The 27,990-nt window shown below is 43.2% G+C and overlaps 1 protein-coding gene and 1 long non-coding RNA gene across 11 annotated transcripts in view; both read left to right on the forward strand.

Moving 5' to 3' along the window:
• Positions 1 to 27,645, forward strand: part of MAD1L1 (mitotic arrest deficient 1 like 1) — a 551,618-nt gene extending 523,973 nt beyond the window's left edge. For all 10 annotated transcript variants that reach the window (XM_038419935.2, XM_043494295.1, XM_043494293.1 and 7 more), the window contains one exon: positions 26,245 to 27,645. In XM_038419935.2, coding sequence (XP_038275863.1) covers positions 26,245 to 26,403 — 159 coding nt within the window. In that variant the 3' untranslated portion in view covers positions 26,404 to 27,645. The remainder of the gene's footprint in view (positions 1 to 26,244) is intronic.
• LOC122456179 lies at positions 14,660 to 26,237 on the forward strand. Its single transcript, XR_006274884.1, has 3 exons — positions 14,660 to 15,170; positions 15,403 to 17,230; positions 17,264 to 26,237. It is a non-coding gene; the product is annotated as an uncharacterized LOC122456179 (long non-coding RNA).
• Positions 27,646 to 27,990: the final 345 nt, after the last annotated feature.

Here is a 27,990-nt window from a genome sequence, read left to right on the forward strand (position 1 = left end):
AAGTCTCACATCTGTGAACATGAAAGACTTCCTTCCTACTCACTGTGCAAAGGTCAGGGCCATTCCTATCTCTCAATCAAAAGTGTAATCTAAGATCTCACTTCTCGTAAAAAAAATTAATAATAGGAAGAAAGAAAAAATGCAGCATTTTTTGTTTGGCTTCACTGCTGATTTGCTCCCATTTCTGCTTTTGTGCTGCTTTCACCCCTGCCTTCACCAAAAAGACCCCACCCTTACTCTCCCTACATCTCTGAAACAGACATTAGAAGTTTAATTGCAAACTGTAGAGCTTTGAGAACAAAAATCATTGTATTTGATTCAAGTGAAATATTGATCGTCCTTGAGCTCCAGCTCAGCAGATATTGGCAGTGTTTTGTCAGCCCAGGGACCAAGCAGCAAGATCATAGCAAGGAAATAAATATTCCAGTTGAAAAGAAAGGCGCTGAGCCAGGAAGATAACTTCCGCATCTCTCCTTCTCCCACAGCTGCTTCACAAGAAACGATCTGTTGACCTGATGTTAATGTTGCCAGTTTACAGTAGGCAGCATTTCCCTTAAACAAGCACCTGATGCAGTGAAACTAGGGAATCGAGGGGGTGAAGAGCAGATTTGCAAAACATATTGAGAAAATCAGAACATACCTTGTGTGTCTGGGAGTAGGAACATGCCTTGGTATGTGAATAACTCTGAAATGTATAGACATATGCTCTCTATTCTCAAGGACTGTGTGTCTTGAATCACACTGAATTATGGTGTCTTCAATACTGTGGTAAAGTAAAAATATGTGCACCTACAGAGAGACCACTTTTCAGAGTAGCAGCCGTGTTAGTCTGTATTCGCAAAAAGAAAAGGAGTACTTGTGGCACCTTAGAGACTAACAAATGTATTTGAGCATAAGCTTTCGTGAGCTACAGCTCACTTCATTGGATGCATTTGGTGGAAAATACAGAGTGGAGATTTATATACACACACAGAGAACATGAAACAATGGGTTTTATCATATACACTGTAAGGAGAGTGATCACTTAAGATAAGCCATCACCAGCAGCGGGGGGGAGGGGGGAGGGAGGAAAACCTTTCATGGTGGCAAGCAAGGTAGGCTATTTCCAGCAGTTAACAAGAACATCTGAGGAACAGTGAGGGGTGGGGTGGGGGGGAGAAATAACATGGGGAAATAGTTTTACTTTGTGTAATGACTCATCCATTCCCAGTCTCTATTCAAGCCTAAGTTAATAGTATCCAGTTTGCAAATTAATTCCAATTCAGCAGTCTCTCGTTGGAGTCTGTTTTTGAAGTTTTTTTGTTGAAGGATAGCCACCCTCAGGTCTGTAATCGAGTGACCAGAGAGATTGAAGTGTTCTCCAATTGGTTTTTGAATGTTATAATTCTTGACGTCTGATTTGTGTCCATTTATTCTTTTACGTAGAGACTGTCCAGTTTGACCAATGTGCATGGCAGAGGGGCATTGCTGGCACATGATGGCATATATCACATTGGTAGATGCGCAGGTGAACGAGCCTCTGAGAGTGTGGCTGATGTGATTAGGCCCTGTGATTGTGTCCCCTGAATAGATATGTGGACAGAGTTGGCAACGGGCTTTGTTGCAAGGATACGTTCCTGGGTTAGTGGTTCTGTTGTGTGGTGTGTGGTTGCTGGTGAGTATTTGCTTCAGATTGGGGGGCTGTCTGTAAGCAAGGACTGGCCTGTCTCCCAAGATCTGAGAGAGCGATGGCTCGTCCTTCAGGATAGGTTGTAGATCCTTGATGATGCGTTGGAGAGGTTTTAGTTGGGGGCTGAAGGTGATGGCTAGTGGCGTTCTGTTATTTTCTTTGTTGGGCCTGTCCTGTAGTCGGTGACTTCTGGGTACTCTTCTGGCTCTGTCAATCTGTTTCTTCACTTCAGCAGATGGGTATTGTAGTTGTAGGAATGCATGATAGAGATCTTGTAGGTGTTTGTCTCTGTCTGAGGGGTTGGAGCAAATGTGGTTATATCGTAGAGCTTGGCTTTAGACAATGGATCGTGTGGTATGATCTGGGTGAAAGCTGGAGGCATGTAGGTAGGAACAGTGGTCAGTAGGTTTCCGATATAGGGTGGTGTTTATGTGACCATCGCTTATTAGCACCGTAGTGTCCAGGAAGTGGATCTCTTGTGTGGACTGGTCCAGGCTGAGGTTGATGGTGGGATGGAAATTGTTGAAATCATGGTGGAATTCCTCAAGGGCTTCTTTTCCATGGGTCCAGATGATGAAGATGTCATCAATGTAGCGCAAGTAGAGTAGGGGCATTAGGGGACGAGAGCTGAGGAAGCGTTGTTCTAAGTCAGCCATAAAAATGTTGGCATACTGTGGGGCCATGCGGGTACCCATCGCAGTGCCGCTGATTTGAAGGTATACATTGTCCCCAAATGTGAAATAGTTATGGGTGAGGACAAAGTCACAAAGTTCAGCCACCAGGTTAGCCGTGACATTATCGGGGATAGTGTTCCTGACGGCTTGTAGCCCATCTTTGTGTGGAATGTTTGTGTAGAGGGCTTCTACATCCATAGTGGCTAGGATGGTGTTTTTAGGAAGATCACCAATGGATTGTAGTTTCCTCAGGAAGTCAGTGGTGTCTCAAAGATAGCCTGGAGAGCTGGTAACGTAGGGCCTGAGGAGGGAGTCTACATAGCCAGACAATCCTGCTGTCAGGGTGCCAATGCCTGAGATGATGGGGCATCCAGGATTTCCAGGTTTATGGATCTTGGGTAGCAGATAGAATACCCCAGGTCGGGGTTCTAGGGGTGTGTCTGTGCGGATTTGTTCTTGTGCTTTTTCAGGGAGTTTCTTGAGCAAATGCTGTAGTTTCTTTTGGTAACTCTCAGTGGGATCAGAGGGTAATGGCTTGTAGAAAGTGGTGTTGGAGAGCTGCCTAGTAGCCTCTTGTTCATACTCCGACCTGTTCATGATGACGACAGCACCTCCGTTGTCAACCTTTTTGATTATGATGTCAGAGTTGTTTCTGAGGCTGTGGATGGCATTGTGTTCTGCATGGCTGAGGTTATGGGGCAAGTGATGCTGCTTTTCCACAATTTCAGCTCGTGCACGTCGGCGGAAGCACTCTACGTAGAAGTCCAGTCTGTTGTTTCGACCTTCAGGAGGAGTCCACCCAGAATCCTTCTTTTTGTAGTGTTGGTAGGAAGGTCTCTGCACTGCATCTAGTCTTACAGAGTACCATCCTTTTGAAAAAGAGGAGTCCATTAAAGAGCATGATTCAGGCATTTCTTGAAGCAGTGTGCACAGAACAAGTAGTTTAATTAATAGAAATAATGCAGTTGGCTTTGTCCATCTTCAAGCCACAGGAGAAGATTAATTCTTAATTAGCAGAAATCATATTTTCATATTACTTCAGTTAAAAAGAAAGACCAAGGAAAGAGAAATCCAGAAAGCATTAGCACAGAATTGTTTGTTCATTGGGTTTTTCATTGTCTTTCATGAGATCCATTCAAACGGTCCTCCTCCTTTCTTTTGTTCCCCTCCCACCACATGTTCTCATCTTCCTTCTCCCCTCACTTCTCTCATTCAGGCCAGGAAAAGCCACCTCCAGAAAACCAGTTTAGCATTAACAGAGATTAGCAGCAGTAGAGAGTGCAACATCTGAATGGATTTCATATGTAGGGGCAATGGAGAGTTGTATAAATACAATATGACTGCCAGCAATTAATAATGTGAATAATTTTCACATACACATTGTGCTTTACAAACATCAATTCATCCTCACAACACCTCTGGTAGGGGGTAAGTGTTGTCATCCCTATTTTGCAGGTGAGGGTATTGAGACAGAGATGAAGTGACTTGTTCAGGGCCATGCTGGGAAATCAGAGAAAGGACTAAAACTTAGGAGCTCCTGACTCGCAATGCCTAGATCATGTTGTGATTCTTCAGACTATTCTGTAATATACCCATATCCTCTCTAGGAGTGCCTTTCATTAACACCTCAAAGCTAGTCACTTGGGAATGAAGAGATACCTCATCCTATCAATTCTACTCTCCAGATACATGATCAACAAAGATAATTCTACAGCTGCTGGAGTTTCTACATGTATTTCATTCCTCTATGATAATAGCTACCTACAGTAGTACTACAGATGGACCTAAGCCAAAATCCTGGTTGTAGACTGCCATGTAGGGCAACACTCACTACTGGACTGGTGCCTTCTCCTGGTCACTTAGGAGATTAGCTCAAGGATGATGTCCCCTGTCTATGGTTTGCACCCCATCACTCTGTCTCTGCTTCCTGCTTCTCCAGGAACTGCCATGTCCTCTTCATGACTCGGCCCTCCACCCATGTCACCATCTGTGTTTCCCACTCCCGGGGGTCAAGACCTCGCAGTCCCTCAGTGGTGAATGGGGGGGACCCTGGCCTGCCTGCTACTCCAGGTCCTGACCCAGGGACCCTGTAGTTGGCAGCCACTTGCTGAGTCCCCTCCAACTGTTCAAATACATTTCCCTGGGCCACTTGCTCATGGCTCCAACACCTTCTTCACCCTTACATGAGGGCCTCTGCTACTCAGTCCCAGCAGCCAGCTAGGAGCTCCCTCTCATATTCCTGGTCCCTGCCAGCAACTGCTCTGTCCATGGTGCTAACGCTTCTTTTACCTGCTAGGAACCAAGTCCTTACCCCCTGGAGACCCAGGCTGCAACTGCCTGACTCTGGCCCCATAGCTCCTTTTATATGAGCCCTTCTAAGCCTGGATTGGTTGCTCTGAATGGTTGAGGCCCACGCAGCCACTGTAGGCCACTTGGAGGACTCACCTCCACTGCTCCCTGCTGGGGTTAACCCCTCCCTTGCTGGTGTGGGGTAGACACCCCATCACATAGTCACACACCCTAAACAAGAGGTCAGTTTGAATCCAGTTCCATACCATGTCAGCCTAGTACAGTTAATAACTTCTGTTTAGCTGAAACCTAAGACTGAACACTCACACATGAAGTTAATGAAATAACACCTACTTCTGAAATGCAAATGATCCAGCCAAATGAAATAAGATTCCCCATAGAAATGTATAAACTAGTCTCATGAGTGTGAAATTAAGAATTGTAATACAGGAGTATACCAGTGCTTCATCTAATCTAATATCCGGCCCCTGACAGTGATCTGTGTTAGGTGCTACAGCGAAGGCATAATAGAACTTTGGGGAAATTTCTTCTAGAAAACAGTTGGTAAATGTTTATACCCTAAATTACAAGGATTAATAATGCTTATACTTTTTATTTTAGCTAGTAATGCTTCTCTTATCCGTGCATGTTTCTTTCCTTTTCTTAAATCCTGCTGAATTACAAACCTCAATAGAAGTGAGTTTCACAGATTAATTATTAGAGCTAGCTGGAAAGGTTCCGATGAAACAGTGTTTCGAAGTGTTTCACAGAGATGGTTGGATTTCACCGAAGTTCCAACAGAGCCCTGCCTGGTTAGTTGCCAGCTTGACCATCTGGCTCCTCAGCAGCCTGGATTACCAGGGGCCACAGTTCCAGGACCACCCAGGAGGACTGCCCCAGAGCCAGGGACTGCCCTTCCTTTTTGTGGAGAATTTCAAAAATTTGGGGTCATAATCAGAATGAAAACAAATTGAAAATATCAAACTCTTCCGTTAAATGGAATTAACTTTTCTCCGCCATGCTGTATTATCTATTGTGCAAACATAAATAAGCAATTCTATTTTATTTTTGTCATCTTGTATTGGTAAATAGTAGTATCTGACTGTCCTTAAGGTCTGTTATTTCATATACCTCTGCTTTATCTTTTCATTCTTCTCCATTCCACTGTAAATAATCCGAATCACTAATCACTGTTTTTGGAGAGAACCCCATCTCTCATCATCCTATAGTCATTTTTGTATGCCTTCTCTAAACCTTTTCTGTTACCATTCTGCATTTTTATGAGGAGGTCAACAAATTGTTCAAGGAGAGGATCCCTATCAACTTCTGTAATGACTTGATAATATTTTTCACATTCTCCTTTTGTCTTTTTTCTTTACTATGCAGTGGCTGACATCTTTGCTGTTTTTAATGCTACTTCCCATCTTTAAACTCTCCACAATGACTAGTTCTTGTTCCTGAGAGGTTACATTGATTTCAAAATGCATCAGCATGTAAAAAGTCCTTTAAACTGGCATAACAATGTGCATCACATTGCACTTGTCTATATTGAATTTCACCTGCCCAGTGACCTACTTGTTAGGTCCTTCTGGAGTCACTTAGAATCCTACACAGTCTTGACTAATGTAAGTAATTTTCCTGTTTCACGATTCTCTCTCTTTTCCAGGTCATTAATGGTACATTGAAGACTATCAGTCCTAGCCCTCTGATTACTGGTGTCTTCCCTAGAACCTCACAGAACTTAGCAATAGGCCCAGTCTAGAACAATAGTCCATACACACCTGATATTGGAAGAGGAAGGAAGAGTTTGAAATCCAGACCTAAGCATTTCTCAGTTTAGAGTCCAATGCACTGAGCTAGAACCCCAGTTCAGAACACTCCCACGTTCTGTGCCTGGTGAGAAAAGGGGTAGTGGGAAGAACAGTCAAATCTAGACTTGGAATCCGGATCCAAATTTTGCATCTTGCACCTGTGTCTAATGAAAACAGGATGTGCATTTCTTATGGCATGTCTTAGAGACAAAACTGTAACTCACAAACTTAGAGCACTGTTCTGTGAGGCACCCCACTATGGATTTATTTCCATGCTGAGAATTGTCCGTCTATTTTTAATCTTTTATTTTCCTCATCTTTTTACCAACTTTTAATTTAAGGAAGGACTGTACTTCTCACTGTGCAATTTCCAAGTTTCCATAATAGGCTTTTGTGAGGGACTATATCGAAAGCCTTTTGATAATCTAAATAAATTATATCCACTATTTCATTAACTCTTTCAGCTGTTCTGTTTCAATCTTGTATTAGAACTGTACTGATTTTTTTCCTCAGGATTTTTTTTTCGCCCTATATGCTGAGCTTGACCAATCAGGTTCAGGAATAGATTTTGTTTTAAAAAAGGGAAACATAGCAATGACAGCATGGCAACAGCAACTGCTGCACAAAAGCAAAATAGAGAAATCGACTTCCGAAACATGAATTTGCTGTTAAGTTATTTTTGTTGGTTGGTGAGTGTGTGGGAGGATTGTAACTAAATAAGTGAGAAAATAGTTTACAAATAATTCATAAGATACTTAAATTGAGAAGACACCTTTATGATTGCAGCTGCCTTCTGGCTAGCCCTTGTGATGTATTAGTGTCCTCGCTCTTGAAAATAAAGGTCACATCAGATAGAAGCTCTTGTACATCAGCATGTATGTAGTATTCCATCCAAGAAATAGCATTAAGGAAGCATTAAGGTTGAGTAATCAAGCACTTAAAAGTCAAGAAATGTACAGTTGTGGTTGAAAGCACAATAATTTTGGTCCCTTGTGCTTCTATCTGGAAGAAAAGGCTCTTCCAAACTCTTGGAAGCGGTGTGGTCCAATAGGTGGGACATTGAACTAGGAGTTAGGAGACCTGAGTTTAATTCTCAGCTCTGCCACTGACCTGCTGTGTGACCTTGAGCAAGTCACTTCACTTCTCTGTGCCTCTGTTTCACCTTTCACCCTTTGTCTTGGCCATGTCGGCTGTAAGTGCTTCAGGGCAGGGATTGTCTCTTATTATGTATTTGTGCAGTCCTACCTCCATGGGGCTCCAGTCTCAGCTGAGGCCATGAGGCAGTACTGTAAACAAAAATGAAAATTGGGATTTACCACCAGCCTCTTGTCCAGACTGCAAAATATTTTTCTACCGGCTCCCCGAAGACCTCTAATTCTAGCCATGAGCACAAGAATTTTTACAACCTTAACTTTATCAGAAATAACTACTGATGAAGCTTTGAAAAGCAAGCTTTAAGTGTAAGGGAGGGTTCTGTATTTTAAATACATTCACAATTCATTGTGCCGAATGATCCTATCTTCCTGGTGGGAGATGTTCTACACAAGGCAGAACAGGAGAAGTAGAGAGTCTTAGGCCTTTTTTGATTGACAGGCAATTGTAGTTCTGAGTTTTTCTTGTCACTACCCAAAAGAAACCCAACTCCGAAATACAAGGACAAAAGTGAGATAAGGACTTTCCTCAACTAAAGCTGGATTCACCCCAGAGACATCCAAAATCTGTCTGTCAGCTTGTCTAGCAGTGGAACAGTTAGTAGTGACAAGACAACAGCTTCTGGATGAATAGGCTGGTTGTACACATTCACATCATTTGCTAATCTATACTGACCAATAGCTATGATCTCTGGTTAAAACAATATGGTGGCCTTTAAAGGAGCACATCATTATGTCCTCCATTTGTTGCACTCTCCATAGAACCACTACTGAGATCTGAAATTACAACAGGATGCAAGCTTCAAAGAGCTGCCCCATGACATGGCTTATATTGTGTAGTTATTTAAAATCTATTAAACATTATTGTTTGCAAAAATGTACATATTATACATTTTTCAAAATCCCCTCCAATCCTACCACCCAATAGTTTAAGAAAACTCTGGGTGAGAGGTAATTCAGGCAACTGGGAATCAGGAGTTTTGAGTTGTTCCCATGTTTCTACCACTGACTTGTTGAGTGAGCTATGGCATGTCATGCCATCTCTTTTTGCCTCTGTTTCCCTGTCTGTAGAACAGAACTAATGTTTACCTACCACATAGAAGTGTTATGGGGATAATTAACTTACAGTTATGAAGCTTACAAGTGTCGTAGAAGTGCAAATTACTGCTATCATAGTTGCACTTGCTGTTGTGTGTTTGTTTATTGTTGCAATTCTGGATATACAAAACATAGCAAGAGAAGTTATTGGTGCTCTCCAGAGAACATAAAAACAAAGGAACAACCACGAAAATGTTTTCTAAGGTTTTCAGAAAGGATGTTAAAAGCAAGCAAGCGAAACATTGGCCTTAAAACAACTTCACTTTTGTCTGTAGTACAATTTCTGTTTTAAAATTACTTCCTCTTAACATCTTTGTTTACAAGTCTCAGAGATAACCCTTACTTTTGTTTTCTCATGTGTGTTTGTCTTTCACTTGGTGTGCATAAGAGATTGAGAGAGAGAGAAGGCATCTATTTGTACACATACGAGCACTCCCAATTTGAATTGTAAAATACGATCCAGTTGGTCAGGATGGGATCATGTGATCTAAAGCACTACCCTCTCTTAACTGATTTTGTGCACCAAAAACTAACTGACCAGCTGTTTGCTAAGATCGGATTAGGTGACCCTGTGACCTTCTATAGACTATCAGTACGTTAGCTCTGTGTCTTACGTATATTTAGAGCAAAAACACTCTGAATTTGAGACGACTAAACATATAGCAGCATTTGGGTCATACTGCCTAGCTAGTCTCTTTGCGTGCATGTGTGTGTGTGTGTGTGTGTGTGTGTGTCAGAGAGAGAAAGAGAGAAATAGGCATAAAGGTCATTGTTAGATATATAACAACAGGAACATTTCCTGGTGCTTTTGGGGGCATGCAAAGGCATTTTTGTTAGCTTTGATTTTTACATGGAGTTTCAATCCTTTAGTGCTGGAGCTGATGGTTGTAAAGTAAAACTACTGCCCCACTGTAGGTCTGTCTTTTTTGGTCTGAAAAAAAAAAATCACAGGACATTTGTTTGTAATAGGGTTAAGTGACCTCTACTAGCCAATGACAAGACTGGTCAGTGGTGTGGCAACTAGTGAAAAGTGGAAAACTATTTTTAAGCTCAGCCATTTGATAGTGTTAGGCCATCCAAGGCAGCTAGACTTAGTACAGAGAGAAAGGGTGCTATCCAGGTAACTGGCGTAGCATCAAAGAAATTAGAGATAGAAGAGGCCTTTTAGGTCAAGATCCCCTTCTGCCAATGCAGGATTTTGTAACAGTAAGGGTTGGTGCTAATGGTGTTGGCCAAAATTTCTCATCCCCCCCCTGCACTGTGCTGTTTGCTAGTTAATTATCGTCTCTCACATCAGTGGTGGCTGCGTGTGAATGCCGCTGAATGCGCACAGTTTGTAGAGTGCAATTTGGACTCCTTTGGGAACAGATACGCTGTAGAACTGTAAAATGCTCCATTCAGTGCAGTGCTGTCACTTTAAAAGTGTGGGGGAAACATGAATTGTCAGGATGCTTCTTGCAGGTAATATTTTAGATTCATTCTTCAAACAGAACAAATCCATGCTGGCACTTTCCAAGTTTAAAAGCTCCATTTTGGGTTAGAGGCCCAATTCTCAAATACGGCATGCTACTGCAATTGCAAACATAGCCTGAAGAGCATCCCATGGTGGGGGACAAACGCAAGATGATGGCTTTTGCAGAGCCCTACCAAACACTCTGTTTTGCTTCTCTGTGTCATAACCACAGACTGCCCTCTGTGTATGTGTACATTAATAGTTTTGAATGGGAATTAGTCTTAGCCATAAAGTTCACATCCAGATCAGAAAGCTTATTTTTTTAGTGTTGCCTTTTTAATACTCAAGCTTCAATTCCATGGTGATGGGGACCACGTATGTACATAGATACCACAGCACTGTCCTTAAATTCAATTAGTACATTAATATTCCACATAACAAGCAAGTTAATATGTGAGGCTTTTAGTCTGTAGATCTAAAATGTTTGGAAAATGTTATATTTTCCTCCTGTCTATAGCTGATTTGCTGCCAAAAGAAGATCTGGTCTACAGTTAATTTTAGAAAGGCTAACTCTATTTACAAAAATAAACCCAAGCATGGAGAGATGAAAACCAGATGGATGGGAAATAATGGGCTCTTGGTCTGCAGAAGTCATCGTAGAAGCTGATTTGACAGATAACATGCAAAATATATCCTTTTATTTCATGTAACACTATGCAGAGGGGGGATGTACTCTGGAGAAGACATAAAGCTCAAGTTCTCCTCAAATGACCTTGCCACCTTTACAGAATATGCCACCCCATTCTCCAAGAGGCAATAGAATGTATATATGTATAGTTGTAGATTGCTATTGGGTTTTCGGGAAGATTGCTGAAAGACTTGGCACAGGTAAAGGGCAGATTTTAAAGAGTTCCGAGGGCTGGAGAGATTGCTGTTTGAGTGGCTTGGCTGCCTTGAGGTCATTGCTAATTAGTTGCACGTTGCCTAAAGAAGTGAACATTAAATTTTAATGCTGCTATGAAAACAGCCACCAATCACGCTGTCTTCCCTTTGTGTCCATGCTGCTTGCATTGGCATCTGGAACAGAAAATAAAGTCACACCAGGGAAGGGAACAGAGCTACCTTAAAGTGTGTTTAAGAACACCGAGGTAGTATCGGTGCTCAGATGTCAGAGGCTGTAGCATGACAGCTGTTACTGAATCGTGCATACAGGCCCGCTGGCAAAGTGCATCAATTTGTCTGATATCTGGGTGTCTTTTTTTCTGTTTTCATAATTGCCGAGATGATGTCTGCATAAATCTTCCCCTCACTGCACCTCTAGCTACAGGAGCTGAGTGAAGGGTGGCAGACTGTCTGTGGAGAAACACCAGCCTTGAGGGAGAGTTAGTCAAATGTACATCAGCCAAAAAGGCTTCCTACCAAAGAGGGTGAAGACCACAGGCAGATTCCTCAGAGGCTGCTGTAACCACATGAATGCCTGAAACTGGCAGTGCTGTCCTCCCAAGTCCTTCATTGGTTAGGTACCAAGGACAGTAGAAGGAGCCTCTTTGGGTATGTCTACACTTCAAGCTGGGGTATGATTTCCAGCTCAAGGAAACATGCCCAGGCTAGTTTTGATCAAGCTTGTGTGCAAACAATACAGTGTAGCCATGACAACACAAGCAGCGAGAGGGGCTAGCTGTCCCGAGTACGTGCCTATGGCCTTGGGATGGGCAGTTAGCTCCTCACGCTGCTGTGGCACTGCTCTATTTTTAACACAGTAGGTTGAGCAGAGCTAGTGCAATTATGTCTCTTGGAGCTGACAATCACACCCCCAGCTCAAAGAATAGGCATACCCTTAAAGGGAACTTCAGTAAACCTACCTCAGCCCTAAGCTGTGTGGGCATCTCTTCGAGGGATGAAATGAAATTTACTTTTCATTCGTGTTCCCTGCTATTCCTTCACAGGTTTAACTGCAACTCTTGTTGGGAGGGTGAGATGGGAAATAAACTGTTCTTCATTCAGCCATGGGCTTTCTTCCATATGTAACTGATCTTAGGTGTATGCTGGAGGAGCCACTGCCTACTGGGTGATAAGGGAATTCCCTCTCTTTTATTACATATTCACAGAATCTGTGCTACGCCCCAAATATTAAACAGTCTTTTGGAGGAACTCCTTCATGTGCCAGATCCCCAAGGGGATCACTCTTCATTCAGGGTAGGCCCTGGAGCTTCACTGTCTCTGAAACTGAGCCTCTATCCTCCTGCTTCATGCAGTGAGTTCTTCCCAGCGAGTCAAAGTGAGATAACTGCTTGTACACTCTTCAAGGACCAATGCACCTCAGCATGTATTTGCAGTGACACCAGACAGTGTATTCAAAACAGTAGGTTTATTAGTCAACTGGAACACAGCCTCAGAAGTCCTTAGCATAGAAAAGTGAAGGTCAAAATAATAGTCCGTCTGGCCAAGCCAAAGCAGTCCACCAGCCAAGCTGTAATGGATTTCATTTCAGGCTCTAGCTGTCTCTGAACCCTTAGTCAGTTCCAGATGAAAGAAACCAGCTTCTTCTAGAAGCACAGTCTTTATCCCTTGCTGGTTACCTCCCAGTCCTTTGTCTCCAAGCAAGGCTGTGCTGAGTTCACAGCCCCACCTGCTGGAGCTTATTGCTATTGAGTGTCGATTGTTCAGTTGTTGGGGCTTCTGTTGTATATCTGGACCCTCTGTTGATCCGAGTTGGTTTCAGCCAGTTCCTTAGTGAACCATTTGTTGTGGCTGAGGCAGCAAGGTGACACACCTCATGTACTGCACTGTCCCCAAGAGCAGACTTAAACCTTTTTCCTGCACTAGGTAGTAATACAAAGTACAGGGGGAAACTGAGGAATGCATAGGAGTCATAAAAATATTACAGAAAATTCCCACTTCCTCACAGTTTAACAGTACAAGCCCATTCATTTCAGGTCTGACTTTGAGAAAACACATACTGTATTTTGGGTGGCAAGTTAATTGATCTGCTTAGTGTCCCAGTCCCCAGTTTCTACTGTGCTTGGATTTGCCAGTCTTGGTGAATCATGTCATGTGTAGGCTCACTACTAACACCAACCCCATGTGTTCAAAACCCATGAGATTGAATTAAAAGTACTGAGAGAGAGAGAGAGAGAGAGTGTGTGTGTTGGGGAGGGGAGTTATTTGCATTCTGATTTCTGACATTTTAGGAGGAAGCCATCTGCCTCCAAAGTGTGTGAGAGCTTTTCAGGGTCAAAATGTAGCCTCAAATACGCATGCAAAACTGTGTCCTCATTGCTGCTCAGAGTCCCTCTTCCCTTCCTCTCTGGTACCCCCAGGTGGAGGAGCTCTTATTCTACCCCTCTTCATCTCCCTGCCACTATCATCTTCCCTTCCTCAGTCTTCTGCACCACATTGGTTTCCCTCTGGCCCCTCACACTACATCATACCCTTTAATCTCCTGCCCCCCGCCATTCTCCTGCAACCCCTAAATCTACCTCCTGCTCCCTCCTCAGTCTCCCCGTGGATCCTTTTGTAGTGTCGCCACTGCTCTCACATTCTCTGTGTCCTAATAGTGTCCTGTCTATCCCCTCCAACCATGGATTGGCAGCCATTTTGCCTGTGGGCATGTCTTTGGTCTCATTGAAAAGTGGGAGGTGGCAGTCTTCTTTATTAGTGATAGTCTCACTGCCTCATGCAGATAGATTGTAGTGAAATGGCAGCCATCTGGATGACTTCAAGTAAGGGGATAGTAATTGGAGAGGGTGGATGTTTTGAATAAGGGACAAGTTGTGAGTTGGTGGCTTTTAGTTGTTTTCATGAAACAGGTTAAAAAAAAATCAGAATTTCTAAATTCACAATAAAATTATGAGAGCTGACAACGCTGACCAACAGAAGTTTCAAGAGCAACTGTTACTCTGATGCCAAAATGAAAACTTAACAATGGCAGACAGCGATTATATGGGAGTCATAAAGCACCAAGATTCAATTTTATGCAAGGACAACTGGTGACAGGTTGAAGTCTGATATTTCATGCCCGGAGCCTCAGAGAGGGTCAGACTGTGAGGCTTTTTTATATCTTCGTGTGGCTATATTTTTCTTTTTCCTCTTTGAACAGTGATTTTACTCTGTGTAGTACAGAATGTGCATATAAGTGGTTCAGGGCGCACCATTGCTTTTCTTGATTTTGGGTTTAAACCCAAATTTTGCCCAGGGAGCCAGATTACAACTAAATAAGAACTAGAACAGGGTAATGAATAAACTTTATGCAAATTACCAGTGTAGTCTGCCATCTGGCCCATCTGTTACTTTGCCCTGCACAAACCCTACACTGCTTGGATGGATAGGAGCAGGCGTACTTTTTATACACCACCCAGTCCCATGGTCAAACCCCTAAGATCTAATGTCTGATTGTAGTTAAGTTAATCACAATGGGTTCCCTAGGACAGTGATGGTCACAGAATCTTTTTGTTCATTTCTCTATCCTTTCACCTTCCCTGCTCATGACAACACATCCATAAGGCTACCAAGGAGATGAGAAAGATAAACGTATTAATCACACACTAGTGTCTGCTGGATAGTAAAGTAACAGTCGCTCCAGTGAGACATGCCTCACAGGCATCTCATATAATCTGCTCATTTAACCATTCCCAGCCCCTCTCTCCCCTGATGTGCAGTCACCCACTGTCTCTTGCAAAGAGAAAAGCCCATCTCCTGAAATAAGAGGAATTTGTTTTTTAGCTGGTAACTAGTGAGTCCTGAAGTCACACAACCCCCTTGCTCCCTGAGTCACATTAATCACTGCAGCCACAGGCTTGTGTCTATTTTTCTGCCTATTTGTCATAATTTGGAGAAGGGAAAATAAGGAAACTAGAGGCCCCTGGCAGGAACACAATGCAGAGACTGAGCAGAAGAGTGGTGTCTGTCTCTGTGGATTCAGTGATATCACTCAGTGAGTAGAGAAGGTGCGGGCAAGGTCTTTCTCATTGGTGAGGGTCGTATACTGTCTCTTGAGGCTCAACAGTTCATTGCATCAGCAGCAAGGTAGTTTATGACAGGTTTCAGAGTAGCAGCCGTGTTAGTCTGTATTCGCAAAAAGAAAAGGAGTACTTGTGGCACCTTAGAGACTAACAAATTTATTTGAGCATAAGCTTTCGTGAGCTACAGCTCACTTCATCGGATGCATTTGGTGGAAACTGTAGCTCACGAAAGCTTATGCTCTAATAAATTTGTTAGTCTCTAAGGTGCCACAAGTACTCCTTTTCTTTTTGCGAAGGTAGTTTATGAAATGTTGCCATTTACCTTAATACCACTTCCGTCTCTTGCGCTCACACAATATTTTGCAAGCTTTGTTATACATGTTCTCTCACTTGTCTTACCATTCAGAACTACAGTTCAGAACAGAGCTAAATGGCTCCCCATTACAAGAAGCAGCGAGCACAAAGACCTATTAATCAGAGCCTATTCAGATAATCCTAGTTTACCCTCTTCTTTCTCTGTTGTTACTTGCTTCCAGGAACAACGAGGTTATCCTCTTTCCCTTTTTTTCTTCCAATCCTCCCAGTGAGGAAGAGAAGAACTTAAAAAATGAATCTGCTTGTTACTGTAGCTAGTTCCTCTTTTAAACTGGAGACTCTCAGACACAGGGTTCTGTTCCCAGGCCGTATCACCTCCCTCAAATTGTCTGCAGTATGGGGTCCATGCTGGTTTCTGGTCTCCTCGTAGTGTGCCTTTTGGGGAGCAGGTGCTGGCTGGCTGAAATAGCAGCCATGTTTCTGTCTTGCTCCAGAATCCCATGCTCTGATTTTATCAAAAGGGATGGAGAATCTTATCACTAGTCTCCAGAATACCTTTGGACGGGAGATCTCAGCTGGAGAGTCCACGGCTGGCTGCTATTTTCCTTTATTTACATGGAGAGGAGAAATGTAAATTTAGCTAAACAATAGCCCCTAGCATTGCAGTGTAAAAGTGCAGAGTCATTTTAGAGGAAGTAACGAGAGATTTTTTTCTGTGTCTAATTTGTCTGTCCTACAGTGGGTTGGCATTCCACTTTACAGAGCACATGTGGTAGAGGTTGTTAATGCTTGTTAACCATTCACTCTGCCTTCATAGCTTGTTAGCCATTCACTCCTCAGTCTGACCATTCCAATATGGTCACTTCACAGGTGGTCAGGAAGTTGCAGCATGGACATCCTAGCAGTCCAGCTAGTCAGAAGCTTTACTTTGACACCAGTCATGTTAGGACATGTATGTCCACTTTCTCTGTAGGTGCAGTACCAATGGCTGAGAGGTTAGTACCTCTTCCTTGCTTCTAGAACTAAGATACCGTAGCAGCATTGGGTTTTTTAAAAGGTATCAAACTCTTTTATGAGAGGACAAGGGGGAATTTGGTTCAAAGACATAATCCCATGTTTGGGATTTTTATCGGTTGGTATTTGAAAAAAAAATCTGTGGATTCTATACCTTATTCTCTTAAGCACTCATTTTCTTTTTTGATGAAAGACCTTTTTAAATACCTCAGCAGTAGGTCCAAACATCAATTATTTCTACTAGCCAGAGGTCTGGTAGGAAGTTATTGCATAGGATCTTACTCTTAGCCTTGCTGGGTACATCTCCACTGCAATAAAAGACCTGCAACGCAGTCACGGCTGGCCCTGGTCAGCTGATTCAGGGTCATGGGGCTCGGGCTAGGAGGCTATAAAATTGCAATGTAGACGTTCAGGCTTGGGCTGGAGCATGGGCTCTAAGACCCCAATGATGGGGCTGGGTCTCTGAGCCAAGCCCAAATGTCTACATTCCAACTTTTAGCCCCGCAGCGTGAGCCCAAGTCAGCTGACCGAGGCTCTGAGACTCTGTGCCGCAGGTTTTTTATTGCAGTGTAGGCATACCCGTAGGCTACCAAGAGTATTCTGTTTAGGGGATGTCCCCTGGATGTATTTTTATCGTATTAGAATATGGTATTTGTCTCTTCCTATCCTAAACTGTTGTGTAGTGTTTTATGTGCCATTAAATAGTTGCCAAATTCCACCCTAGAGGTGGCTGCTTCAGTGGTGGGGTAAAGTTGTGAAAATAATAGTTTGTAAGTACATCCTTCAGAATCAAAGGTGCTATGTGAATAAACGAATGCAAGACATCAGTAGTACTTATCAAATAGTATATATATTTATAAACTCTTCCTTTTACTTAAAGCTTGAAACCTTTCCTCTCGTTTTTAGGGTGTCACTTTTTACTATCTAAACAGCAGCAATTTGTGGGAGACCTCATGACAGAAGAAAAGCCATCCATCACACACTTTTTCTCTCCCCAGGACTAACATCCACTCGTTTACTCCGCAGGAGAGAAGTAGATACAGTTTGACAAATGTTGGTATTTGTGTTTAAATTTTCCTTTTTGCCATCTCCTGTGGCCTGTGCAGATGTACACACACAAGTCAAAGCGCCTGGTTGTGTGAAGGAACTTGCCCATGTGCAACGCTCCACTTATTAGTTTCCTTTGACACTGAGTTAGTGTAATAGCCGACACTCAGTCAGTTTTATTACTTGTGTATATAAAACGTGGGTCATGTTCCAGATTAAAGATGGAAGTGTGCGAGCTAGACGCCTGTACTAAAGAGACAGGAGTTGTGGTTCATCTCAATATTGAATAATAAGCAAGAGACAGGAAGTATTTGTCATAAATCTTGACGTGCATGGGGTTGTTCCTCCCTTATCCTACCCCAGTATTCAATTTTCATCCTGGCATTGCCAGGCACTCGCTCCTCTTCACTCAGCAGTTAAGAGAAGCTTTTTCATTATGTTCTCTGGAAGGCACTTTATAGAGAAGTACGTCCCCCTCTGCCTCATAAATCCACTTTATATTTCAAGCTTGCGACATGGGGATCAGAGATCTTGGCAAGAAGCAATTATTATAAAGAACCAGTTCTCCCTCTTTTAGGTTACAAAGAGAATGTTATGGGGAAAGGGAATTTAGCTGAAGACAAGGAGAGGTCATTTTAGTGAAAGGCAGTGTTCCCTGATTGATTGACAACCACACAGCCTTATTAATGCTCGGTCGTTAAATGTCCCGTAGGGCATGGCAGCATGATGTCACAGGCTAGCAAAAGCTGCTGGTTGCTACAAAAATTAACAAACAAAAGCAATAGACTGAAAGTGGAATAAACTCATAAATATTTCCAGGCACAACCACATCTTCTGGGCAAATTTGGGGGGTGGTGTTCTTTTTAATATTTCTATCATTTTAAATGAACAGTCTGTAATTACAGTGATTTGTTAGCTACCTGGGGACCTGATATTTGGGCAGGGTGTAATGCTTAGGAGAGATTGATTAGTGAAGCATAATTAAATTGGGGGATTTTGATAATGATATCGCCACCCAAGAGAGCCAAGTCTGAGCAATTATACAGATCCTCAGAGCCCTCCTGATTGAATTGTATAACTTCAGCAGTCAGTCTCCCCATCAAACCCCCTTCTTCCCACCCCACCACCACCACCTGTGTGTCTCCATCCTTTCAGCTTTGAAGAGATCTTCTAGAAGCCTGTTGAAAGGGGAAAGGATACTTTCAAGAATTACCCTCTCTACAGGTAGTCCCAGGGTACAGACACTAAGGAGAAGGCTGTAGTGCACCAACTCCACAAAGAAAAATGTGAGCATCAAATCCTATCTCCTCTCCATCCCACCCTGCCCTGGCCTGAATTTACATCAGCCCTAGCTTTGAAGGAGGAATTGAATGTAGTGTTTTTAGCTGAGCAGTCAGACTTTGCAAATACCTTTATTTATGTGTGTTCCTTTGGGAGTGTGCGTGCGTGCGTGCAACCAGACTCTTATACGTGAGCTTTGTTTTCAATGTGTACTCTTTGCTGGGCATTGGACCCCGAGAACAGGCTTAGGGCCCTCTCTGAGGCTGTACTGCCTCTCTCTGACAGCTGCGTGTGGACACTAGGCCTTTGACATTTAGAAAAATCTCAGAATCTAAAGCAAGAGGCAGGAAAAAAATATTTTCTTGTTTAAAGGTCAGAACCGACTGCTTTAAAAAATGGTTTTAAAATTGGTTTGTTGGACTGTGACAAGATTTAACCATACTAATGGATGGAGAGAATATTTGATCTGGGTTAGGCAGAAAAAGAGAAGCCCTCCAGCAGACTGGCTGAGGAAGCTATAAAAATTAAGTGAGGCAAACTAAAGAACTTGAATTAGGGGGTGGGGTTTATGGCAGACAGGAGAGCAGGTGTCATGTCCAGCTAGGGAGCTGGCATGCAGATTGCGCAGTGGGCTATGATAACACTGCTGAGTGATGCGGTATTAGGTGGAGTAAGAACATTGCAGAGTTCCTAAGAGATGCCCAGGTCGGTGCCAGAGGGGTTTTATAAAGTGAAAAGAGTGCCACAGAGCCCTGATTAAAGGAGGGTAGGTAGTGTGGGGTTCCCTGGCTTAGAGACAACAGAACTGGGGCCTTGATGTATGAAAGGTAATGCAGCAGGAGGTTCCATCTTGTGAGGAGTGTGATGCAGGAGCAGGAGGATCACTGCAGATATGCAAAGTTCATGCAGTGAATAAAAACGCCTTTGGAGCAAGGAGGTATCAGCAGATGAGTAAGGTACTAGGAGGTGAGGAGAGCAGTGCAGGTGTCTTGGTGGATGAGTCCATAGCACAAAAAGAAAAGTGTCATGGGCTGAAGAGAACGGTATGGAGACTGTCACAGAGCCATCGGTATTAGGCTTCACAGTCCTGCCCCCTACCACATACAGGATTGTTCCCTGCAGTGTATTCAGGGTCTTAGTGTGTTAGGAGGTTGCACAGCAGGTGGTTCCATAGAGTGAGAAGAGTAATGCAGACATCTTAGCAGATGAGATGGAGCTGCCTCCGTAGCTTCCCTGAGTAAATGTCACTGGGGCAACAGGTTACTTGTTCATTAAAACACCTAATAAAACGTAGCCTTGAAAATAAAGGCACCCCATTCACTTTGTAGTATTGCAGAGTTTCATCTGCACAATAATAAAGTTCCTCACTGTGTCAAGGGGTTGGAGAGTCACTCTGCCAATCCAGTTCAAGTAGCACATCCTCTTAGGCCTTAACCCTTTATATGAAAACCGTCATACTGTGAGGACCCTGCAGACACGGGCGTCTGAATGCTCAGAAGTGTGTTCCTCCTACATCGTGCATCTATTTCATTCATCACCCGTGGACAGAGCAGTGGATTTTCATATGAAAAGGAGGAGATTACCCCACTTTGTGGTGAAATCCTGGATTGTATCAAACATCATGTTGGGATTTTCTCCTCTTCTCCTTTTCCCCCACCCTTGTTCTCTCCCGCTGCTGCTTCCCACAGCCAACCTTCTTCTGGGACTTCTGTAGCCCAGCTTCCCTCTCCCCTTCCTCCCTCTCTTCACAGCACTCCAGGGGTGCAGCGGAGGCAGAGGGCAGTGATGTGTTTAAGGGACATTCATTTGTCAGACTTGTCCACTCCAAGGTGGGAAACTGAGGCAGGGGACACTGCCCAACACACTAGGGGGTTGGGTTTGTTTATGGACGCAAGCTTTGAAATGTGCTTGTGGCGTTTGCCCAAACAATGCTTGGTTCCCTTTCCCATGTGTTGGCCAACATTCTGTCACTGTGTCTGAGCCATGTGTTGTCACCGCCAGCTGGTTGGTCTACTAAGAACTGATGACAGTTCATGCCAAGTTTCAGTTTATAGATTTTTGTACATTATTTTAATTTTCTAGTTGCAAAAGTGTTCCTGGGGGCAGAGGGCATGTGAATTGCTGCCCCTGTCTCACGCATCCATCGAACCATTTGAGAATGTTATCAAACCTTTAACATCATCATCACCAGGCTGGAGAGAGAAATTTCAGCCCAGAAGATTACTTTTTTGAAAAGTTTATAAGTAACACAGGCTGAGACAGAAAGTGTAATCTCAACCATACCTATAGCAACACTAGCACAGTCTGAACGCACGTATATGTCCTGCTGAAGTGACACTGACGAGTGATCCTCTTTTGTACTTCACACATCTCTGCAGAACTTACAAACACCAGCATGGTCCTTGCAACTGCCAGGAGTGACCTCCTAACAAGGACAGGTTTCAGAGTAGCAGCCGTGTTAGTCTGTATCCGCAAAAAGAAAAGGAGTACTTGTGGCACCTTAGAGACTAACAAATTTGTTAGTCTCTAAGGTGCCACAAGTATTCCTTTTCTTTCTCCTAACAAGGAGATGCTTTACTTTTTGCAACATCTAGTGTCCGTAGGTGTTGTGAGCATAGTCTGCTTTAGACTATGATTGTGCCATGCGTGAGAGTGATCCCTGCTGGAGGTGAGAGGAGCTAATGTTTGTTTTCCTGTGATGCTCACGATTACAGAGAGACTCTTAGCCTCTCTGTAAGTGCTGCAATTGAATGCATTCAAGTATTTCTCTTTTTCCAGGCCTGCAGCAAGACTGATCATCCTGGCATTCATGAGAGGAGAGGGGTGGGTGAGGCTACTCTGCTCCTACCCTTCTCCACTTTCTGTGCCTTTCCTCACACCAAAATAAATCTGCAGCTAGATACACAGATATTGACTGACGTGTTTGACTGCAGATGGAACGAGCAGAGTGTGAGACAAATAGAAAGTTTATCCTGTGACCGAAAGGGAGCCAGCAGCTCCCTCGCTGGGCTGCTCACCTCTCTCGGGCATTCACTTTCCATGATTAGCTTTATATCCCACTCAAGCCTTCATCTCCTGCACAGACAGATAAATAGAGTGGAACAAATGGAATGGGCACACACGTTCTAAGGTACCTGGTTCTCTTAAAGGACTGAGTGCTGACACAAGGCTTTATCTGTAATACAAGTCTCTGCCTTCAAAAAAAAAAATATAAAAAACTATAAAGCCTTAAATAATTTACCAATTTCCAGGGTTAAAAGGAAGATTTATGATGTTTTCTTCTGACTGGGAAGTGCTAATCTTGTCTCTTATGGAAAAGCAATTGTACTAAAGACTCCTTTCTCTGAGGAGGTTGAAAAGCGACTGCTGGAAGTTCATGTCGCCGCATAGTAGACCGATCCCACTTGTCCCGTAAATACAACATGGCCAAAAAGCTGCTTCTGATTTTGTAATCGCTCAACAGGGCAATGCACCCTAGAAGTACAAAGCACAGTGGGGTTCTAGCCTGGATCATGTACATACCAGTACGTAGTAATAGAGAGTGTTTTGCCCCATTTAAATTGCTTTTCTGATAAAGATCCTTTATATTTCTGAAAGCAGAATGGAGTGCTAATGGAAACAGGCCAAAACTGGAATGTCTGTTCCCCAAAATGTTGGTGAGTTGGATAAAATAGAAACTGGATCTGAACTGCCTTGGCTTTGGTTTTGCAAACCCCAAACCAAACCACCTTGATTTGCCCATTAACTAGAATTGACAAAACTAGGCCCATAACTTGGGTATCGTCTTTGACTCAGCCCTTTCAGTGGACCCACATATTCAGTCCAACTCTAAGTCATGCTTCTTTTCCTTACACATCTCTAAAAGTAACAACATGCTAACCATGTGACTGTGAATAAAACATTTTCATGGTTTTGGTCCCAGATTAAATTGAGCTAATTTTTAAAAACACATTAGACATTTTTTTCCTCCCACGTGCCATCACTATTGAGCAGATTTAAGGTTCTTTAGGTGCCCTAACTATGCATTTCCTTACCGGATCATATTTGGCCTTTTTTTTTTTTAAGCTTGGCTTTAACTATGAATCTCCTGGCTTTTTAATGATTGATTTGATGATAAGTACATTCCTGTAATGTATTTTACCCTAAATTACTAACGTGTACTCTCAACTTTAACTCTAGCATAACAGTGTTTTTTGTTTGGCAATTTCCTTGTTTGTCTAGGGTTTTTTTAGTACATAATAGCGTACACGAACACTAAATAAGAAATGCAAAGAGAATGTCATGATATTTCTTGTGATTTGAAAATATAAACCATCAACTTTAATTCATTTTTTAATTTCAACTTTTATGGCCAGATTCATTGGTACACTCTGGCTGCTTTATGTCACCCTAGGGCAGTACAGAAGCAACCAAAGTGTACTGGCAAGTTAAGCCGATGGGCAAACTGCTTTGATTCACCAGAAGGACCAGAGCACCAGAAAGAAGTAAGAGTGTTCACCACAATTTCTTCTTTCCTCTTGGTCTCCAAATTCCTTCTGCCTCTTGCAATTCCCCTCATGGTCCTGCACACATGTCCCAGTTTTTCTCTCTCTCCTTCCCCGCACAGTCCCCTGTACATACACACTCCAGTTTCCTCACTCTCTACATTTTCCAGGATTCACACCCTGGTTTCTTCCTCCTTCCTGTGGTGCGTGGAGCAGATTTGGTGCAAAGACTAGCAGCTGAAAAGAAATATTTAGAATTAATATGGTCACTTTTTTCCATTATTTTTCATAAATGAAAATTTGTGTTAGCAGAGGTGAGTAGGTAAAACTTTCTCCTCCTTTTCTCCCATTGGTCTCATAAAGACTGAAGTTATAAACTGAGCATTGTTAAATTTCTTTCTTTAAAAGCAGGTACCATCTCCTATTGTTCCAATGAGAATGAAGTCAGGCTACCATCAGGGAAGATGGTGTCCCTCTATGTTGTCAGGAGGCCGAGGAACCCTCAGTCTTGTTGAAAACAGTCAGAGATGATGGCCATTTTGAAAAAATGCAGCTCTTCATGGAATTTTCTGTCATAGAACATATTATTCAGCCTCTGCTGAATCAGAAATTTTCAGAATAATGGGGGGCAAATGACAATTAATCTTCAATAAATAAACAAGTATTCCAATGTAGTCTACGCACAAGATTTCACTGAGTTCTAACTATACAGAGTTTTGAAGCATTTGGGTAATTCCATTACTGAGATCATAAGGAACAAATAAATCGTCTGACGGTGGGTGCTAAACTTCTTAAAGAACCCTTTTAAAATTAATTTAAAGTCCTACATGGATTTCCTTGTAAATTCTCAGAAAATTAATTCTGTGCCCAAAGAATAAGGGCAATAATTTGAGGGAGGAGACACTGTATTTTTCATACATAGCAAAGAGAATTGCAAAATTCAACTCAGCCTTGACTATGAAGAGACAACTGGTGCCTCCATAATATTTGGACTGTCCTCTCACCAGCCTAAACTTTAGTGTTTCAGGTCACATAGAATCAGATCCAACACCCATGGGCTTGGATTTGAAAACCAAAATCTGGCTGCCTTGGCACATCTCTGATTGATAGCATCTGGCCTATAGTCTAATTCAAGGCTGTATGAGAGCTCCACACTCTGCCGGGACTTGTGCATAGATTGCAAATGCATATCCCTCACTGACCTAATTCCCTTTCTGTCTGTCATTTGCCACTTTTTCATCTTTCCCAGTCAGTCTCTTCAATTTGTCCCTATCTGACCCAGTTTCACGATGGATGCTCAGAAAGCAAGACGGCTGACTCCACTAAACAAAAGATTAAGGCTCTAAACTTCACCATCTGGAGTAGTTCATAAAGAGAAATGAACATTAAGCTGAACAGAAGTGGAAGAGCTTTAAACAAACTCTTAATTTACTTTTCCACTGTAAAATCTTGTTAAAATCCCCTCCCCGGCATTGGTGTGACAGCGGCTTCCTCTGTGCCTTGCACTCTTCACAATCAGAAGTGACATTTACATGAGAAGTTCATAATGAAATTAATCATGACTCCTAAAAACATGAAATTGGAAACAAACAGATCCCCGGGGCCTTTGGTGCTTCCCTGACATTATTGCTGCCCTTCTGGCAGGTGAAGATACATGCTGTCTGCGTGCAGAAACACCCACAGCTGAAGTCATCGATATCCCTTTTGGGAGAGGGCAGTTCCACCTGAGCTGCTTCAGGGTTTCCCTTCTGCATAGACTGTGGATAGGGAGTGTCCTGTTGCTGAGGCAGGCTGGACTCTGTGAGGCAGTGCTTGTGTTGCCTCTAGCTTTGCTTCATTAAGGGGGCAGATGAGGAGCAGTGATCATTCCCAAAAGAGAAATGTCTGGGGAGAAAAATGTGAATTTCCGTTGTGATAGTTTTGCTGGTTTATTAATAAACAAGCAGATTTTGTGCCACCCGTGGCATGAGGGACTTTCAAAGCATCCTTTGGCTCCTCTTGCATTTTGCTTCTTTACCCTTTTTATAATCTATGTTATGACGAGAGGAGAATTTTACCATGTGCCCGTATATTGGGATTCCACCCTTCTGTGTGTGTGTCTGGAATAATTTCTTCCATCAGCAAAGCACCTGGGTATATGAAGCAGGGTTGGTAAAACACATCCCCGTGTGTCTATACTGTGATAAATAACTCACTGCACCAAGTCTCAGAGCCCAGGTGCTTGGGTTGCAGGGCTATAAAATTGCAGCATAAACGTTCGGGCTCAGGCTGGAGTCCAGGCTCTGAGACCGCACTAGTTGGGAGAGGGTCTCAGAGCACGGGCTCGAGCCCAAATCCGCATGTAGATACTGCAATTTTATAGCTCCAGAGCCTGAGCCAGCTGACCCAGGCCAGCTACAGCCATGCTCTGGGTCTTTTATCGCAGTGTAGACATATGCAAACTAAGGGGGCTAGTTAAAGGTAGATCATTGGCTCATTTAAAGGGAAGGTTCATTGAAAACATGTCTCCTTATCCTCCAAGAGAGGAGGGACTTAAGGACTTTGATTCTTAATGGAGAAAGAGCTTTTTGCATATTTCCTGCCTCCCACGACCAGGCTATTCAAAGATTTCTCTTCTAAAGCATCCCTGGTTCTGCATTTTCTACTGTGACTGCATGTGTTAATTGTTCAAACCCTTTAAAGTTTGTTTTCAAGATATTTTAAACATTCTTCCTACTACCTTATAATTCATTATTCATTTGAGGCTCACACGGGGTGTATTGTTCAGAGATTTTGGAAATGCAGAACTTAATAATGGTCCAATTAAATCATATGTTGAACACGTGCTCTGCAGTAGATAACGTTACTTTGATTAGAATAAGATGCATACTGAAGGAGACTCCATAGTGAGAGTGCTAGAATTCTTCAGCATTTGGAGTGAAATAAAACCCTACTGTATTAACAATTTCTTTTCCTTTTCCCCTTCCTCCCCTCATTTCTCTCTTCTCTACTCTTCAGGCCTCCAGCTCTTCTGGTGGGAAGATGCAACTTCTGGAAACTGAATTCTCTCTCACAATCCGTGAGCTCATTGACCTGCACCTGCTGCACCAGGACAGCATACCAGCATTCCTCAGCTCTGTAACCCTTGAACTCTTCAGCCGTCAGACCTGTGCTTAGCCCTCACAGAATCCTAGCCTTGCGCCTTCTGGGGCATGGATCGAGAATGGATGTGTGACTGTCATTGTTTCACCACGACCAGCCTAGTGCAGTGGAAAGGGGATCCATGAGCTAGCCATGCCAAGTTCTTTTTGTTTTTTCTGCTGCATTTGGTTGCTTCCAATTTCTTTTGAAGTCCCCTCTCTCCTTTTCTCCCCAAACGCTTCAGGGCTGTTTGAAGAGGCAACCAAGGAGTCTGAATGAAGCAGGCATTTCCTGCTTCCTCCTGAGCTGGAGTCACATTCCTTTGGCCCAAAGTCCAGTTACTCCTTGACAATGTTGGTCCAACCCAAAGGCCTCTTTTTTTTAATGTTGATTTTACTAACCAATCTCTCCGACAGCTCGCAGCCCACCACACACATGCAGATTTCCACAGTAATATTTCCAGGGGAGAGCATGTATAACTTCAGAGTGCCAGAGTTTTTGCCAACTCCCACCCGCTATTTATAAACATTGAGACCTTACTAAATTGCCAGCCTCTTATGTAGTCAGTCTCAACAGGAGTCGCTGTCAGGAAGAGCATGAGAATGCTGGCTTTGGGAAGCTCACAGCTTCTCGCAGGAGGATCCTGTTGAATTGGGTCTCGACCTCTCCCACTTGAAAGCTCTTTAAAGCAGAGACCACAGGCTCTAGGGGAGATGACAGCTCAAGCTGCCACCAACTAATGAGGACTAAGAGTTGGCTTCTGGGAGTGCAGGATGTTTGTGGATGGCTGGAGTCATGGATAGTGGGGCCCTTTGGATACAGCTCGCTGATCAATAAGAGTTGACAATCTTTCAAGACATAAAACTTTGCGAGATCTAGTCCTTCATAGCTCCAGATCCTGGTTTGCCAGAACTCAGCACCTGTGTATACCCTTCTCTCTTTCTCCTTCTTGTGCTGTATGCCCAGTGCTTAGACGTCATTTGAGTGCTTTTCCTTCCTTGCGCAAGACTCTCAGGGGTTGCTTGGCTTATCTCAGGAACACAGGGAAAGGAGCAGGGAGTGGAGGGCCTCTTCGTGGTGTACTCACTGTATTGCTGTTTTGTAGCCTAGTGTCCATAGCCAAAGTTGTCACCTTCTTGTATTACTGGGTGTAACCTCCACTGCCACCACCTCTCTCTCCTGACTCTGCTGAGGGATCCTTCTGACAGCTCTGAAATGTTGTACTATGATGGAGGGGTTTGGTTAGTTTGTTTTTCAGAATAAAGTGTCACTTCTCCATCTGGGTGTATGCTTCTTTTATTGGGCATTTGCGTCACTGGCATCCGTTTGATAATGGATGGTGAATCAGTGATGCTTGGGTTGATTTTACCACAGGAAGGGAGGACATATCATGCAGCCCTTCGGTTCTCCAGGCACATCTCATTAGTGCCAGAAACGATACTAGTCTAAGTCATTATACAACAGAGATCCTGCCAATACAATGGCTTCCCCTTGCCATCCCATTATACTTTATTCTGTAACCATGTGGGAAGGCAGTAGCTCGTCCATTCTCAGCAGGAATCATATAGGACTCTCGCAGCAACTCTAGCTCCAATCTTTCCCTGCTGGAATTACTATAGCAAA

Source organism: Dermochelys coriacea, chromosome 10, assembly GCF_009764565.3.
Source record: "Dermochelys coriacea isolate rDerCor1 chromosome 10, rDerCor1.pri.v4, whole genome shotgun sequence".
Lineage (NCBI taxonomy): Eukaryota > Metazoa > Chordata > Testudines > Dermochelyidae > Dermochelys > Dermochelys coriacea.